This window comes from Carassius auratus, chromosome 29 (assembly GCF_003368295.1).
Source record: "Carassius auratus strain Wakin chromosome 29, ASM336829v1, whole genome shotgun sequence".
In the NCBI taxonomy this organism is placed as follows: domain Eukaryota; kingdom Metazoa; phylum Chordata; class Actinopteri; order Cypriniformes; family Cyprinidae; genus Carassius; species Carassius auratus.
Genome location: NC_039271.1, coordinates 3,644,194 through 3,662,938, shown reverse-complemented (window position 1 = coordinate 3,662,938; position 18,745 = coordinate 3,644,194). Strand labels below are relative to the sequence as shown.

At 38.9% G+C, this 18,745-nt stretch overlaps 1 protein-coding gene across 1 annotated transcript in view; it reads left to right on the top strand.

Moving 5' to 3' along the window:
• Window positions 1-18,265, top strand: part of LOC113047882 (conserved oligomeric Golgi complex subunit 5-like) — a 42,920-nt gene extending 24,655 nt beyond the window's left edge. The window contains exons 8-12 of the mRNA XM_026209231.1: window positions 10,404-10,563; window positions 10,652-10,764; window positions 11,273-11,350; window positions 15,707-15,788; window positions 18,039-18,265. Coding sequence (XP_026065016.1) covers window positions 10,404-10,563; window positions 10,652-10,764; window positions 11,273-11,350; window positions 15,707-15,788; window positions 18,039-18,244 — 639 coding nt within the window. The 3' untranslated portion in view covers window positions 18,245-18,265. The remainder of the gene's footprint in view (window positions 1-10,403; window positions 10,564-10,651; window positions 10,765-11,272; window positions 11,351-15,706; window positions 15,789-18,038) is intronic.
• Window positions 18,266-18,745: the final 480 nt, after the last annotated feature.

Sequence of the window (18,745 nt, the reverse complement as noted above, 5' to 3'; positions counted from 1 at the left end):
GAGTGTGTGAGAGAGAGTGTGAGTGTGTGAGAGAGAGTGTGAGTGTGAGAGAGAGTGTGAGTGTGAGAGTGAGAGTGTGAGTGTGTGAGAGAGAGTGTGAGTGTGTGAGAGAGAGTGTGAGTGTGTGAGAGAGTGAGAGTGTGAGTGTGAGAGAGAGTGTGAGTGTGAGAGAGAGTGTGAGTGTGTGAGAGAGTGAGAGTGTGAGTGTGAGTGTGAGTGTGAGAGAGAGTGTGAGAGAGAGTGTTAGAGAGAGTGTGAGAGAGTGTGAGAGAGTGTGAGAGAGAGAGAGCGAGAGAGTGTGAGTGTGTGAGAGAGTGTGAGTGTGTGAGAGAGTGAGAGTGTGACAGAGAGTGTGTGAGAGAGTGTGAGAGAGTGTGAGAGAGTGTGAGAGAGAGAGAGCGAGAGAGTGTGAGAGAGAGAGTGTGAGTGTGTGAGAGTGTGAGTGTGTGAGAGTGTGAGTGTGAGAGTGTGAGTGTGAGAGAGAGTGTGAGAGAGAGTGTGAGAGAGAGTGTGAGAGAGAGTGTGAGAGAGAGTGTGAGAGAGTGTGAGAGAGAGTGTGAGAGAGTGTGAGCGAGAGAGAGCGAGAGAGAGCGAGCGAGAGCGAGCGAGAGCGAGCGAGAGCGAGCGAGAGCGAGAGAGAGCGAGAGAGAGCGAGAGAGAGAGTGAGAGAGAGAGTGAGAGTGAGAGTGTGAGTGTGAGAGAGAGAGAGAGTGTGAGTGTGTGAGAGAGAGTGTGAGTGTGTGATTGTGTGAGAGTGTGAGTGTGTGTGTGGTCAGAGCTGGAAATGCATGCTATGGTCACAAAGGGCTCAAAATTCACTGTGTGGATGTCCACAGACACATATATAAATTACTACTCGTCTTGGCTCCTGTCTTCCTGAGCCAGAAAAGCAGAGTACTCACGGGCCAGTGTCCCGTTTCACATGCTCGTAGAGGAATGGACATTAATGCAGCCTTCTCTGTTACAGAAGAGAACAAATGACACTCTCTCCATCCACTGTGACCCTAAAATGTCACTGCATTAGATAGCAAACTAAGTGTCACTTGTTTTAAAGAAAAAGACTTGAGAAGCAAAACATCTCACAAAATTAAGTTTGTCCAGTTTTGAAATAATAACCCACGTGAGTCTGAGAATAACTGACTTAATAAATTCACAAAAAATTGACAAAACAACAGTTGATTAAAAGACACTGAGCAAAAATATTGAAAAAAGTGAAGTTAGTGAAGAGAGGATCCTGCGTTGTGGTTTTATGTTTTTATCTGATGCCTGCGTTCAGGCATTCACACATTTATTAGAATAAAAAAAGTTTCCATATACATATACGAGATATTAAAAGCTAGTATGTAGCATGGTTTGAAAATCATGTGACCAGGTTCATGCACAATCAAAAAAACAGTCATAAACCTAGGAAAAAACTGACCTGCTGCAGACATAACTAGTGAAACCACAGGAGTGTGGTTCATCCACATAATAGATGAGGCACTGCCTGCATTGGAAGAGTATTGACAAAAGGGGACGAATGAGTCTGGGTTTTAACTGAGTCACCGCTGCTTTTGACAGATAGATGTGCTTCTTGCCCCTCCATGAGTAACTGTGTATTACATAAGCAGCCCCAGCAGAACATTGATCATGCATCCTTTAAACATCACGTCACCCTTGTCCATTTCAAGAGGTCAAGAGTGCGTGTGATGGTTGTCTCACATAGATTTGTGTTTTGTTGATATAAGGTGCAGATATACAGTAGTCATCATTGCCACAATCAATTGGTACACATTATTAGTCATTTTACCAAACAGTTCTGATATGCTATTGCTCTTTTTTTTTCTTCTGAATGTTTGTCAGGATTTACGTAAATTATTATTATTTTTTTTGGGATTGAAATGACTTTCATTTCCCTCTATTTGTGCATTCTGTCTGATCTGTTTAGCTTTGTCCATTGTCTTGGTGGAATGCATTTTTGGTCATCCGCAGCCTAATCGAGCCATGTATCTGTGGCATGTAATGGAATTTTCTCTCAATCGCTGCTAAAAAGACCCAACAAAATATGTTATACGCCTTGGGCCAAACAAATACTGACAAGAACGTGAAGTGAAATCAGTTCAATGCTTCTTTTCTTTCTCTGCTATACCACATAGCAATTTTACCTCTTTCCATATAAATAAATACCTTTCACCCATGCATGATTATTTATAGACAATCTCCTGCAATTACTAATGTGCTAGCCCTGTCACTAATAATTTGATAATAGCATTTTTTTATTGTTCCTTCAGGGCTGAACTTGATGCATGACTCAAACTGTGCATAAGAGGGTTGTAATCATTTAGAAATGTCTTATTAGCACACAGTTTAGCTTGTTGCTGCATTATTGTTATACGTGAATAGCAGGACTCAAAGGCATTTGGTATAAGGCCCCTCATATTCTTACTATCCTCAATTAAAGGGGTCATATAATGCGTACTTATCTTTCAGATGAATCCAGTCAGAGTTGTATTAGAAATTGTCTTTCTTTCAGCTGTATCGTTGCAGTCAGCAGGTGTTACATCGCTTCAGTCCAAAAGAAGTTAAATAAAAAGTGACCATCCATAAAAAAAGTGTCTCACATGGCTCCGGGTGGGGGCGAACTAAGGCCTCCTGTAGAGAATCGATGTGTTTTTGAATCTAGCTTCAGTTCCAGGGGAAATAACTCATGAGGTCAGTGTTGTGCGTGCGTCACTTCAAAACAAAACAGTGGTCAAGAATTAGAAATACAAAACGAGGATTTGTAAAGAAGAATGTCGTAGGATTCGATATAAGCCAAGAAGAGACTAGTTTGTTTTTGTTTATTGGTCTAAAGCAATGCAACACCCCGACTGCAATAATAGAGCTTGAAAGATCAAAGACAGTATTTAAACTTAAAACTTATATACACCTAGGATGCCTCGATGGTGAGTAAAGCGCAGCAACATTTTTGGTTGAACTAACCCTTAAAGTTATAATTTAGCAGTTTAAACAACAAAGAATGATGGTAAAATAGAGATTTCAACAGAAAAACAGAGCTACACTGATCTGTCTAATATTGCAAGAGGCTTTGGGTTGTTATGTGACAGATGGGTCTTTATGGTGAGAGCCTGACGGATTCAGCTGTGTTTGTATATATATATATATATATAAGGACAGGTTTGTCAGATATGGAAATGACAGCTTTCTTTCTTGTTCCAAACAAGGAAAAAAAAAAGTAGCAAGTCAATAGTTTGTAGTACCATAAACAGCACTATTCTTTTATGCTTTGCTATTTACAATGCTTTGGGTGCATCAAGCAGATCATTTCTTTATAAAAGAACACATTTTGCTTCAAATAAAAGTTTATAATGAGCTGGTTGATTTTGCTGTTTTACTTTATGGATTTTTTTCAATGCCTGTGGAGAACATGAATGGGGGAAATGCCAAGGTCACAAAGAAAGTGTATGTCTCTGTTGCACTCTATTCAAATCTTCACTCATTTGCTCCTGTTTTCCATTGGGCTCAAATTGTGGTGGTCACTGATAAGGTTACCCAGTCACCCCCTGATATTCACGGTTCATCCATTTCTTGAGTCATGTGTTTGAGTAACCTTTACATCAAAAGGAATGTCTCTAAGGGATTTGAAGCTGCTAAGGAGTGACGTTATTCCTTTTGTGTCTTTTTTCCTATCTTTTTTCTTTTTCCACCTTTTTTTCCTGAAGCTTTATGCCTCCCTTTCCTTCGCCGCCTCACTCACTTCAAACATAACATCTCAGTTGCTCTCTCACATTCATTCTCTGTTTGCTCTCTTAAGACCATGAAGATGGGATATAGATGCGCTGGATTGCTCATATAACTGACAAGCAGTAAGCAGGTGTGGATGCTTTTGTCTTCACACGGCTCTGTCAGAGGGAAGAAGACAAAATGCCGGTTTCAAATGATCATACTACACATATATACTTACTGTAGGCATACTTTGCTCCATATACCTTTTTTCTTCATGCATTTCCATAAGTGATATCCTGGAGGAAACGTAATACGGATAGAATCACACTGCTGAAGAAAGCACATTTAAAGTCGGCAGGGAAATACAAATTTACCCTGTCTGTTTTCTAAATGCATGTTTCAAGTCAAACAGCTGATAATACTAATAATGTTTATTTTATAATAATAATAATACCGTATTTTCCGGACTATAAGTCGTACTTTTTTTCATAGTTTGGCTCGTCCTGCGACTTATAGTCAGGTGCGACTAATTTAGCAAAATTAATTTGACATGAACCAAGAGAAATGAACCAAGAGAAAACATTACCGTCTCCAGCCGCCAGAGGGCGCTCTATGCTGCTCAGTTCTCCTGTAGTCTACACTGAAGACATAGAGCGCCCTCTGGTGGCTGGGGACGGTAATGTTTTCTCTTGGTTCTAAATAAATGCGACTTATAGTCCAGTGCGACTTATATATGTTTTTTTTCCTCATCATGACGTATTTTTGAACTGATGCGACTTATACTCAGGTGCGACTTATAGTCCGAAAAATACGGCAATAATGAATAACTTAAACCGTAAGCTTCTCATGGCGTTTTATAAGCAATATAAGAATAACAATAGTACCAAAAAAGTAAAAACTAAGATAATCAAGCAAAAGCTAACTTAAAAAGCCTCATCTGTTCAAATGTAAAAGTTTTAGAAATAAATGTTTTGACCTCATAATACTCAAATAAAATGTCATAATGGGATCTTCCAGTGAAAAAAGAGGCTTTTCTCTGGTGACATACGAAGGGCTTCTCCAGTCATTTAGCCCTAAACCCCGCAAACTCATGTTTGTTTATCTCCATTTTCGACTGCCACGCCCACATCTTAACATCCAATCAAAAAAAGCAATGTTTTGAACCAAGACCTCATCTGCTGTGCCAGCTACGACCAACAAGCCACTGTAGACTGGATTAAAGCTCGCTTCTTCAGTAGGGTTGTGTATGGTGTATATTGAAAGAGTATTGCTAGCACTGTTTCAGATCAGAGACCTGTCAGCGACTGCTCCCATGTGTGCTGATTAGCGCTCCTCGTTCTCCCACGTCGACTTCTCTCGCCCATTACCCATCAGTAACACGTTACTGCCTTGCACCCACCTGACAAATTACTGTTACCAGGGAGACCGTATGCACATGCTTTTTAACATCCCTTCTGCCTGGTGTCTGTTCTTCACAATTAAAAAAAGTCTCACAAAGGTTAAAAGCACAAAGATGCAGCAGTGTCACTGAGCGAAGCTTTTGATTACTAGTCCTCTTGCACTTGCTCAGTGATGGTATCTACCATGATACTGACTGATTATCATTGATGTTTACTGACGTTTATATAACGTGGTGCCATGAAAAGGTATCCTGCTAATATCAAGAAACATGCTATTTGCATGGTTTGCTAATAACACTATTCCAGCACCATTCAAGCACCTTTGATCAGACTAAGATTTTGACTTGGTGGATGACAAAATAGGTGAACCGCAAGTGTTTTCACCTGAACAGAAACCTGTTTTCTGCTTTCACAAGATTGAATAGATATTTTATTCATAGTTCTGCATGTCCATCTTTTTTTCAGTAGGTGAACCTGCACTCTGGATTTCATTTAATGATTTAGTACTGAACAAAGACATAAGGGCACATGTATTTCCATTCCTAAAAACACTTAGACGGATCACTAAATTATGTTCATCGGATTTGACTTATGTTTTGACATTTAAAGAAATGACTCGATACAAGATGCATTTAACCTCGTGTTAAAAAATGAATAAATGAGCGGAGTTAATTTATTTTTAATGCCGGTGAAAATCATCACTGAAGATGTTCTCTCTCATTAGTTATGCGGAGCACACCTCATCTTTCACCTTTCTCCTTAACACGGTCATCAGTTCTCTCCCAAATTGAGTTCATTTCTTCCTGGTCTGCCATTGGGCTGACATTTACCAAGTGCGCCTTAAAAGGCTTTAATCGGTCTTCATCGTATGTGTTTTTGGGTTGCTGTGAAACACGTAAATGGATGTCTGAGTGATCCATCATCTTTTCACTTTTTCTTGACGCTCAAAGTCTCTCTTTCGCCCTCTCTCTATTCTTCAGGATTACTCTTGCATGACCATAACACTTTAAGTGTGAGCCAGTGAACTCTGTATGTTCCTATAGGATGGCATTGGTCATGTTTGCTGTTGTTTTTGGATTAGGAATGACTAGAGGGAAAAATATATGTCCCTGAATCATCCATATAACTCGTGTAATCCCCATATTGTGCTGGGTCATTTGAGCTATGCAGTATTTTCTCATTGTTTTCCCATTTCTCAGTATTTTCTCATTGTGGAATTACCTGGGCACCATATGTGAGCAAAGACCCCTGGTGTCATCTATCATTCAGCTATTTGTTGGTAGACAAACATCTTCCATATGGTGACACAACAAACACAGCCAGAAGCTAATGACACTGGCGTGGTGACCAGGTGTTTTTATGACAGGAAGCAATTGGCTGGAAATGACTGTTGTTTTTCCTCGTAAGGCCCTGCGCTCTACGTGATCGGGAAACTCTCACGGTTTTCCTGTTGAGGTCTTCGTTGGAAGTTCCCTTTTCGGGGTTTGTATTTTTTTTTCCTTTGTGGTTTCTCTAGAAAAAAGACATCTACGTGAAGCATTCATGCAAAACGGTTGACCGAATTGAATTCTACCAAGCAGGGGAGAATTAAATCAAGCCCCCACACAGCGTCTGTAATGGAGGTTATTACAGGCCCATGATGGAGGAAGGTAGAACTGTGATAGTGACCCAAGGATGATCCACCACATCTCGTCCTTAGCATCCCACCCCATCTTGTTTATCTTATGTGACCCAGTTTCTTCCACCAGGTTAAATACGAATACATCAGCTTTTTGTTCTCTTGAGATGAATATGAAAGTTACCAGTGCCATCAAAGAGCAAATACAGCAAGCAGTAAGATGCTTTTTCACATGCATTTTGTCTCCTACGTTCCCTTGGAGAAACGCCTTAAATCTCACGATGGGAAAAAATAGCATTGGCACATCTCAAACCTCCTTCTACATATGATCTTCAGATACAGTGATGTGTTCGCCAGGCATGCCACCTGGCTTTTGCAGTTGTGTAAGAATCTGCATTGGATTGGTTCTGCATTATGGTAGATGAACAAGACCTTTTCTAACCTTCACCTGTTATCTGATAGAAACATATTTATTCCCGTATGAAATGTAATTCTCCCAAGAAAGAGTGCTACACCATACACAAGTTCATGCGATCCCTTGGACAGAATGAGTTTCACGTGGATGGAGTGAAACCAGCACTGACAAAACTAAACACGCTGTATAAGATTTCCCACTCGATGCAACAATAGCCCACAACATGCAAGCCAATCTAATCAACATGGAACCGAGTTGTATTTTTAGTTGCATTTCACCTTCCCAGTGATGGCTAACTCAAAATCAAAAAATGGTCCCTTTTTGCAGTTTGAGCTTAATAGCATTAGCCAAAATGTTTTTTTCTCTCTTGCCGGTAAAGAAAGCGATCGTTGGCCACCTGTTCCAGCTAATTCTGGGAACAAAAGCGTAGTGCTTGCCTGGATGTGAGTAATGTGAAAACACCTCATTCACGGCAGTTGGCAGCTAGCCATCCTGGGTCACCGGTTTGCACTGAGCTGATCAAATCCATCTCCACAGTGACTGTGCATGTCCCTGCTAAACCATTATCCCTCCACAGTTCAGGGTAAATGAGGGCTAGCGCATTACATGCTGCGAGTGAACCTGCTGCAAGCAATTAGGTCTCTCCCAGTCCTCTGTTTTTCTTTGTCTGATTCAGATCTGTTCTTTGACAACTACACTCACTGTTGCATTAGTGGCAACATATGATATATGCTGCTGGACAGCAGCCAGTTTTAGCTCAGTTTGTGTGTGATTAGCTACGGCTGAGCAGTATAGATAAAACAATTATACCAAAGTATTTTTCAACAACAATACATATTAAATGCCACATGTCGATGGACAAATTTTTACAGATTGAATCTGGCTGCATTAAAAAAAAATGTGTCTGAAACTCTCATACTCACACATGCTATTGTCATGGTGCATAAAATCTCAAAATGTGCTTCAGTGTCTTATGACCCTGCAGCAGGTAAGATGAAATTGGCAAATAGGCACAAGTGCATGGACAGTTTTTCCACATTCGGTCTTACTTCCTAAGATCTTAAGTAGCAACAAAATCAACGCAGCCACTAGTGTATCAGAAATGGGAATGGACCCTCACCAACACCTGTAATGAGGTCACAAGGGATCGCCGTTTCTTCTTGTACTTACTATAGTCAGTGACTCCCTTTGGTTTTACAGTGTTGCAGTGCATTAAGTGTTTCAATCTAATTGACTTTTAAAAAAAAAAATAAGTTTCATCCTAAACATCCATGTTGCCCAATCTTTTTGTTGTTGTTTAGAATGTTACAATAGGAACCTATTTCACATTTCGGCAGATTTCTCTTGATCGGTGTTGAAATTCAGAGCATATAGAAGCTGTAGCAGCCCTGTCCTCAGATTTAGCCTTCACTTCAAGTGGACCTGAAGACCGCATGAAGGAAGCAATTTGCGTCCATCATTTGCGTGATTAGCGCTTGATTGCAGCAAAGTACTTAGCCACCACTGATGGCTTTATCCTACCACTCCTGCCTATTACACTCAATCTGTTCCCCATTAGTCAAGCACATAGAGACAAGAAGGGTACATTTACTGAATTATCACGTTCTCTCATTATTTTTTTTAAAGACATCTGTTGCATATATATTCAATCACCTGCAGTTTTCCATGTACCGTTTTGGAAAGCGACTGCACCTGATCATCTTTGATCCACTGGGATTAGATTAAAGTTGGACGGGGTCTTGAATCGGTTGTAATGATTGGTGCTTTCATCCATGGGAGATTAAATTAAAGGCAGGATCAGAGAAGCTGCTTTGAATGCAGCGTTGGAGAGATTCCTGTTTTGCGTTTTAAACTCCAATGTCCTGTAGTCACAGCTTAGCTGAGACAGTTGAATTTAAAGAATCTGAATTTGACCTACTTTCCTTACATGTGTTGAGCGCAGTGACGTCAATCAGTCTGCTCACAGTCTGTGTTCCCCTCACGTGGAGAAGACTAGTCTCGGGTGTAGAAGAAGAAAATGTAAATGTGTTTAGATTCCTGTGTGTCAATGGCCTGCTTCCCACATTAATTCTACTCAAATATTATGTAACTCATTCAAATCCAGAGAACACATGAAACGAATGAACATTTCTGGTGAAGCGAAATCTTAACTGGGAGATTATGTATTACAGAAGAGGAGAACATTACACAATAATGGCAAACTTATTCAACATATAACCTTGATTCCGTTTAGGCCACTTGTTTAAACCATTCATGTTAAACTTGTAGTACATTGAATGTCATAGTGTTTTTTCTTTGTTATACATTTCGGTAACACTTTATAATAACTGCATGCTATTAATCATTAGTTAAGAATTAGGAAAAAGTTAATCATTTATAAAGCATTAATAAACATTTATAAGCAGTTTATAAATACAGATATAAATGCTTTATACCTGATTTAAAAGCATATCTATAATGTATTTTATTATTGTTTTTTCATACTTTATTAATGATCAATTTATCATTTCTAAATTAAGTATAGCATTATTTACACACCAGTTATTAAGGAGTTGTCAGTGGTTCATAAGATCACTTAGAAATTGTAAGTAAATGATTAATAAGCTATAGTTATAAACTAAAGTGTTAATAAATGGTTTATTAACATGTATTTCTACTGTAATTCAGGGTTAATTCAGGTAGTTATAAAACATATGTAGTTGTTAGTTAACTATTTTTGTGCGCTCATCTAAAGTGAGGACTATTTATGCATTGTAAAGCTTTTACAAATGAGATTTAAAGGCTGTTAATATTTCTATGTTCTGTATCACTGTGTTTCTGTTTTTGTTTAGAAGATAACCGAGCCTTTAAATATCCTTTATAAACGCTTTACAAGGCATAACTAGTCCTCACTTTAGATGAGCTCACATAAATAGTTAACTGACCACTACTAAATGCTTTATAACTACCTGAATTTACTACATTTCTTGTGATCTTATGAATCACTGGCAACTCCTAAATAACTGGTTTGTAAATAATGCTATACTTCATTGAGAAATGATAAATTGATCATGAATAAAGTATGAAAATACAATTATTAAACACATTATAGATATGCTTTTAAATCAAGAATAAAGCATTTATATCTGTATTTATAAACTGCTTATTACTGTCTATTAATGCTTTTTAAATTATGAATGATCTGTTTACTAATGCTTAATTAATGATTAATAGTGTGCAGTTATTATAAAGTGTTACCTATGTTTCTTTATTGTTTATTCCACAGAATCCGTCTCAGGTGGGGACAGCCCTACAGGTGTTTTACAACCTCGGCAATCTGAGAGAGACCATAAGAAGTGTGGTGGATGGATACAGGACATCTGTGCAGGAGAATGTTGTCAATGCCCTGGACATTAAAGTCCTTACTCAACCTGCCAGCACCAGAGGTTTTGTTGTTTACTGCATTTGTGGCTTGCTTGCTGATTCTGCATTGTGTTTTAATGTGTTCCTCTCCCTCGTGTCTGCTGTGTTTAGGTGCCCCTGGCAGAGCCATCATGCCCACTCCAGGGAACACCGCTGCATTTCGAGCTGCCCTTTGGACAAATTTAGAGAAACTAATGGACCAGATCTGTGCAGCGTGTGGTCAGGTATGCACAAGTCATCAAACTCACACAGACGTTACTATTATGAAACTGTTAATGTCATTAGGCACGACAACAGTAGATGGTTTTGTTCCCACCATGACCCACTTTGTCTGGTGTTCACTTGTAAAGCCACAAAATATTGAGCTTGACTTAAGATCCGGAATTAACTTTTTGACACTAATGGTGAAGTGAGGATGCTTGAGTGGGGAAAGGAGATTGCTGTCACTCTTCTCCACTCATACAAGCTGTTCAAGTCCATGCATTACTTAGCAGCTTTCAAAGCTTAATGCATTAGCTGCTTCTGAACATATATTGTTGGTGAAGAAAAATAGATTAATGCATGTGCATGATGCATTATTTAAGTGCATGATTTTAAAACTTGTTAATAGAATTTTTTCATGGGTGCAGTATCAATTTTACCTATTTTTTAAAGCCAAGTGTTGAATTTAGATCATGCTTGAATAGGGTCCTTGGATATAATGGATAAAGTTTCTTCTATGTTCCTGAACAGGTGCAACATCTACAGAAGGTTCTAACCAAAAAGAGGGACCCGGTGTCTCATGTCTGCTTTATTGATGAGATTATCAAGGTGAGATGGAATATATGATGTAGTGTGTGTGTGTGCAGTTAAATTTTGTTTGTAAAGTCGGACTGGAAAGTTGTGTGTCGATATTGTGCGTATCCCATGAGTGAAGTCCATGAGTCCGTCCTTGATGTGTAGTGATTTATTACAAAGGATTTTTGTGTGTTGCCCTTGCCTTTGACGGACCTGCCTGCATAGCCCCTGCTGGTTCACTTGCTGCTGGCACATTAGCAGTAAATGACATCCTAATTGGTGTCTGCAGGTGGCTGGCCCCTCTGTGACAAGGTTATCTACCCCACATGCATACACACGTATATATCCATCACACAATTTCAGTCAGACAGTGATGGGACAATTTTATCTACATTCTCCATTTGGCTCTGGGTGATTTTGTGAACTAGCAGGAGTGTGTTGGTGAAAAACAGTGTTTGCAAAGGCATATGCAGTGCGTTTCCCCTTTGGTATCACAGACATCCGTGGCTCTCGATTCCTTCAGTGGCAAATTTGGCTAATTGCAGCCGGTAATTAAGGTGCTATTTTCTGCCAAATGAAAGGCTAAACTGTGAGATCAGAACAGTTTAGGAAGGGGTGGTAAGACTTCACAGATGGATTTCAAAGACAGCATATAATGCTGGGAATTAGAGCTGGCCTTGAGCGACGCATTTGCTTCAACCATAACCAGCAAAGCTAATGTGGGCATAGATTTCAAGTTATCTGATGCAAAACTGTAACATGGATATATTTGGAATTGCATACTACTTGCATTATATGATCTGTGTGTATACTGTGCACATCATGCAAATTTTAAACATGCATTTTTATATTCCAATTAAAATGTGTCCTTAATAGTTTTATAATTTAGATATAATTTAAAGCGCATCAATGCATGCACGTTTTTTTTTTTTCTTCATATAGTCATGGCATTGATTCCTTCAACGTTTTTATATTTACAGTGTAGCATAAGTATACAAAGTAGAGCACACTGCATGAAATACTGCATCGCTTGACCCCTGCAACAAAGACAATATCAGCCAAAATCTGTTTCTTGACTTATTGTCTAGCTGAACTGACAGAATTAGTTTATAGTAATACGATTTCATAAGCGCAAGCCATTTGTTTTAAACGTAATGAAGTCATGCATCAACAACAACAACATAGCATACTACTGCATGCTAATGTTTTCTGTTGCATACAGTCTAGCGCACAGGATGTTAGTATTCCTTTCCGAACACAGTCATAGTTGTGTTTTGCATTTGTGAGAAAAATAAATAAAAGGTCTGTGTCCAAACCCAGTCGTTTTCTCTCTCTCTCTGTCGGTATTCCACCCGTTTTCACTCGGTAAACAGTTTCGCGGAGATGAGTTGAACGGCTTGGAAATCGAGATTTTCGGTCAGAAGATTGAGGTCTGCGGGAATGGTGTTGGGAGGGGGGGGGATGTTTCCATAGCAACACCATCTCTCGCTCTCCAATAGACCTTTTTATTTTCTTGTTAAAAAAAAAACTGAAAGGAAAAGCAAAAAAAGTTCGATTTGAGAGTGAGGGTGGCCTTTCTCTTTCGAATATGTAAGAAATAATGACAGCATGATGAACAGAGTTTTGTGTGCCGATTTAAATTGAATGCTTCATGGACTGAAACACACATTTTGTTTAAAGCTCGATGACTCTTGGTAGAAAGGGACACCTTGAAATTGAAACCACGCAGAATAGCTGACAGTGTCTCAGAGAGAGAGATCCGTCAGCTGTAGATAAAAGAGGCACTCGACATTAAAAGGCCCTGTGAAAGGTGTTGCAGGACAGGTACCACTTCTTTAGCCTCACAAGCCTGTAAAAAGCTCTGTAGCACCTCTGAACCTTCAGTTTAACGAGGTGCATGCAGGAGACGGTACATATATGTAGTATAGGAACAGTGCAGGAGTCAGTGTACAGCACAACAAAGCTGCTGTCGGATTCCCTGGAAGAGGTGGGTGAATGCCTTTTATTTATTTTCTTTCTCTGCCTTCACTTCGAAAGCTGTTTTCAAACTCCCACAATCTCACACCTTTATCGGTGGCAAGAAAACACCCCCCACACTGGCACCCATCGGAAAGCAAAACCTGCAAACCGCTACACTTTAACAGTTACAAAAGTAAAAACAGACCTTCCCGTTGGATTCCCAGCTGCTTTTATGTAGCGAACAAGCCTTCTGGCTCTCTGGCATGAGTTCATCTTCACGGTTGGCCCTCTCTTGTTCACTTCAGGTGTCATCAATGTGAAATACGACTCTACATCACAAAGAAGAAATTGGCTGAAGGACTGGAGCATGTATGAAACTTACTAGAGAAAAAAGAAAGAGAAGCCAAGATTGGTTGTATTATATTGATGGGCGTACTGAAACCATGCCACATTATATGCCACTATACAAACTAAACATGGACACTACAAGTTTGTGCAAAACCTGATGATTCATGTTATCTGACTTGATTTCATAATGCACCAAAGAGCATCTTGGGAACTTTTAATGGACCTTTTTTGACCTTTTGTTCAATGGAGTTCACATACTCCGTCACAAATTTACATGCATTTCTTTGTCATTTTTTTCAATGTTCCAATTATTATTATTTTTTTTACTTGCTGTTTATTTCCAGATTTAAGGCGAGACACTGCAGGTGAATAGGGCAAAAAAAAAAAAACTAATAGTTAAGACCTTACTTATCCAGTTGATTGATAACATTGATTATTGCAAACATTTTTTGTATTACAAGTTTTCAAAAATGTTATGTTTAAATATGCAAATGAGGCATTATTTAATGAAATATGTGCTAATTTGCATAAATGTCTAGTACAAAAATCTGAACACTAGATGAAGTCAGTTTCAAATTTTCTGTTTAATTTTTTTGACATATTAGAGTCAAATGTTTTTACAGAGGGAATTCTGTACACATCTTTTTTTGTCACTCCATAATTCAGAAAATACTTTGAACAGCCAGAAAACAATATATTTTCACAATTTTGGGGGGAATAAAATGTTGTATATAATCAAGGAAATTATATATGAACAAATCCCTCTGTAAAAACCTTCAGAATATAGACAGGAATAAAAATGTCAAGTTGTCAAGAAAACGGCCTTTAAAAATATGTATTGTAATAGAAATCTATTAACACAAACAGATAAAGTGCTATAAAGGAAACACTTAACAGTGTCTTTTGGATGTTTTCCTTCCACTAGTTTAAAAAATCACTAGATCACAAAATCTCAAAATTGACAGGTGCTTGAAAAAGCAGTGTTTTTGCCCGCAGTGTCTCACCTTAAAGACTGCCAATAAGGTCTAAGACTTCTGGACCCTGCTGTGTATATATATATTTAACTATGAAGTCTCCATACTTCATCTTGTCAATTCTTTTTCTTTGGGGAATTCACAAATTTGTAGCGCTGGAAATTGTGAGTCATGAGAGAGTAATTTATATTACTGTAAAGCCACTGCAAACTACTTTAGGCTGATGCACGGTGAGTCAGCAGGGACATTCGGAGCAGGTGGATGTGCACAGGTGCTGTGAATCAGTTCTGGCTCACCCCATTCCTCCTGCGTAAATGAATCTTTCTACAATCATTGTGCATCTTGTTGTCTGTAAATTGACTGTCTATTCAAGTTACACACGATTCTGGCTAGTAAATAAGTTTAAATGGTCTGTAAAAGTTAATTTGATCTCTCTTTGTATGTAAAATATATTTCAAAATAATCAAGTTTGACTCGTCCCTCAACAGCTCAGCATTGGGTTGACAGGGTGAAGATCAGACAAACGAAATGCCTCTTTATTTGGGCCGATCCTGACACACTCCAGCCTTTTTACACATGCACATAGTGAGAAGTGGTTCGATTTTTATCATGGCACACGTCCACCATCATTAGACCATATTTATGTCATGATTTCCAAAAGATTATATGACCCATATACTTCCCTGTTTACACACAAATACACAAAAGGATCAGACAGTCATTATTCTGTCAATGATTGCTAATGAGTGACAGCAAGTTTTTTACCCAATTAAAAGTACACTTTTATTGCAAGTCAACATTTCTTGCACAATAAAATAATCTCTACAGCTTTTAAGGTTACTATTTGTAAATAATCTCCTATGGTCTGACCCCTTTGCATGTGAAACGAGTAAGAAAACCCCTACAAAAATTAAAATGTACTTGATTCTAGTTTTTATTTGGGGTGAAATGTGACCTGGACATTAGTTTTGTGATTTGTTGTGGGTTGGAGCCATTAAAAGCAGTCATATCAGCTTTGTTTGCATAGTGTGTTAATGCATATATGTTATTGTGTGTGTGTCACAGTGTGTGTTATGGTAAAGTTCATGCGTTTTCTCACTCTCATCAGGATGGGCAGCCTGACATCTTGCACACCTTCTGGAGTTCAGTCACTCAGACGCTTTCCGAGGAGCTGCAGAAAGCCACAGCTGGTGAGTCTCAGTCTGAGGTTTCGGTTTAAGACCGTGCTCCTCCATGCATCTCAAAAGTTCATTCTGTGTGTGAGTGTGTTACACAAGCTCCCCTCCCGCACCCAGTCTCTCTCGTCTCCTCCGCTCTTGCTTTCTTTTCATCACACTGCAGTCGGATTCAAACTCCATTACCCACGTACACTCTTCAAAAGCTGCTTTTGAGAAGACTGACTGTTAACCCTTTCCTCTACTAACAGAGCCCGTATAATACAGACACAAAATGTTGATTTCTACACTGATCTCAATCTCATGGTGTTATCAGGATAAATCAAGGCAGGTGTTTGGTCACAAGGGAATATGAAGGAAGCAGACTTTCAAATGTGAGATTCATTAGACCCCAAAACAGACTCACCTCGTTACTTTTAGGACAGTGGACCCATCTGTCATGAAGACCTAGGTTTTGTATTTCGGATTGTAGATCAACTGGGTTTTTTTTAAGCCCATGACAATAACATTTGTGCATTTGACGGACAAATTTCTCCAAAGCAGCTTGTTTGTCCATGCCTTCCTTGATAATCAAACCCATGAACTTGCCATTGGGTTGTGGTTTTAAACCCCCAGAAGGGATGTTTCATGACCGATGACCATTGTGCTCTTGATCTAGACACTTAACTCCAGGTTTCTCGAGAGGATGAACAAGTAAATGTAAAATCCATTACTAACTTTACTGATGCATCATTTTGGTGGTTGTGTTACAACAACAAAAAACCCTCAATGTTACAGAAACCGCTGGCTCATGATCGCGACTGGTGCTCTTTTTATTACGTGTGCTAAAGATCTCGTGCAGCACGTCCTCCCTGCAGAGTCACTTTAGCCTTGGCTCTATTGATCCCCGTCTGTGTTATCACCCCTCAATTAATGCTTCGTGCTTCACTCCATCTGATCAATAGAAGGCAAATAAGAGCCTTTGCATTTCTTTCTTCATCCAAATGCTTGTGCATTACTCCCTCTTCCAAGTCTTTATCAAGCCTGATTTGAAACCTCTCAATCAAACTTGCTTTTATATTCTCCAGACTCTAGGGGGGACTCACCTTGTACATCTATTAAGGGAACTCGCCAAAATACTCTCACAAGATGAGAACGTTCGAGGTTAAGATAGCTCCTAGAAGCCATCAGAAAACATTTTAGTTCTCCGGTCGATTGTTGTGGACTCTGTCTTGAGACATCACTGCTCCTCAAGCCTTCAAACCAGATCTGTTTATAAATGATTCATAAAATACTAGTCCTAAAATACGAGACGGCTCCCTGCCTCTTCCCAGAATTCTTTGCTTTTCATAGAGCAGGTCACTAACACTTGTTCAACCAAGATGCACGTTTTCAACCATTCCACCGCTCACGTTTATTTGTTGGTTTCTGTATGCACCTCATAACCTTCCCCTGAGGAAGGATTTTCTTGTCAGTCATGGGTTGTGTTTGAACACTGCTGCATGGCAGTTTTATGAAGTGAGGAAATGTAAGCTTTACTATAAGCGATAAATCCTAAACGTAGCGTCAGCTGAACATGGCTAGAGCTCACAGTCAGCACTTCATCAGTAGAGTAGAGCTGCCAGGACTCATCTTTGCTCGGGTGATGGCGAAACAATGATTGAAACGGTTTACGATGCTTGCGCCACTGAACTACTCAATTATGCATTCATCAAATCAATCTGCATAGGAAACAATCTGCATAATAAGCGTTTAATCACCTGTAAAGTCGGGTCATTACCATATTAATAAAGATCCATTTTTATGCCGTTCCATCCGTTTGACTCATTTTTCCAAGTGTATTCTCTTTATTCGACATTGTTATTGTAAGATTGTTTGGAGATGAGGGATTTAGTTTAATCAGCTCACTGAGGCACTAAGAAAGGGTTTGTAGCTTCAAGTCACTGCTTGCCATTGTCACAGCCAAAAATGTTTAATTAAATGGTGTTCACAACAATGCATAGCCCTGATTTAAAAAAAAAATGCATTGAAATCGAAATAATAAAATCAAAACTATTAAAATACTTCATTGCATATCATTCAGAAGAATTAAGTTTTTGTTGTTGCATTCCTTGTAATCATAAACGTTGATGCATTTGCATGCTTTTTAGCTGTTTTAAGCCACTGCTAAAAAAACACATCTAAAATGTGAATATCAGGACAAAGACACAACACATGTATTTATCTACATGGCCGTCTTCTCTTTAAATTCATCCCGTTCTCAGTTTATTTTTCTTTTGTTCTCAGCATCAACCTTCCTGAAGCAGGCCCTGGAGGGAGAGTACCCCAAACTCTTGAGGCTGTATAATGAGCTCTGGAAGAGGCTGCAGCAGTACAGCGCGAGCATACAGGGGGCGCTAGTGAGCAGTGGTGCAGGTCTAGATGTGGAACTGCATCTGTCAGAGCATGACACCGAAGATCTGTTCACTCGGACCAAACCAGACTATGAGTGAGTACTACACACAAGGGGAAGCCATACTACCCTAGTGAAAAAATAAATATACTGTATGTATTTGAAATGCATGTATGTGTACCACAAATACATTTTTCTATTTATGTACTTAATCAAATATCCTGCCAATGTAGGTTTAGTATACTAAACTGGTGTACTGCTAAATTGCAATAACGTATTTTTTTTTTTTTTTACATATTTGATTGTGTTAAAGTGGAACTATTGCAAGTACACTTCAGGTAATATTGTGCATTTAAAGTCTGGTATTATTCAAAGATAATGCACTCCTCATCAAAAGTGACATTAAAACACATTTTAGATTTAATACGGGACCCTGGAGCACAAAACCCGTCTTAAGTCGCTTTGGTATATTCTTAGCAATAGCCAAAAAATAAACTTTATTTTATGTCAAAACTCATTAGGATATTAAGTAAAGATCATGTTCCATGAAGATATTGTGTACATTTCCTACTGTAAATATATAAAAACTTTTTAAAGTTTA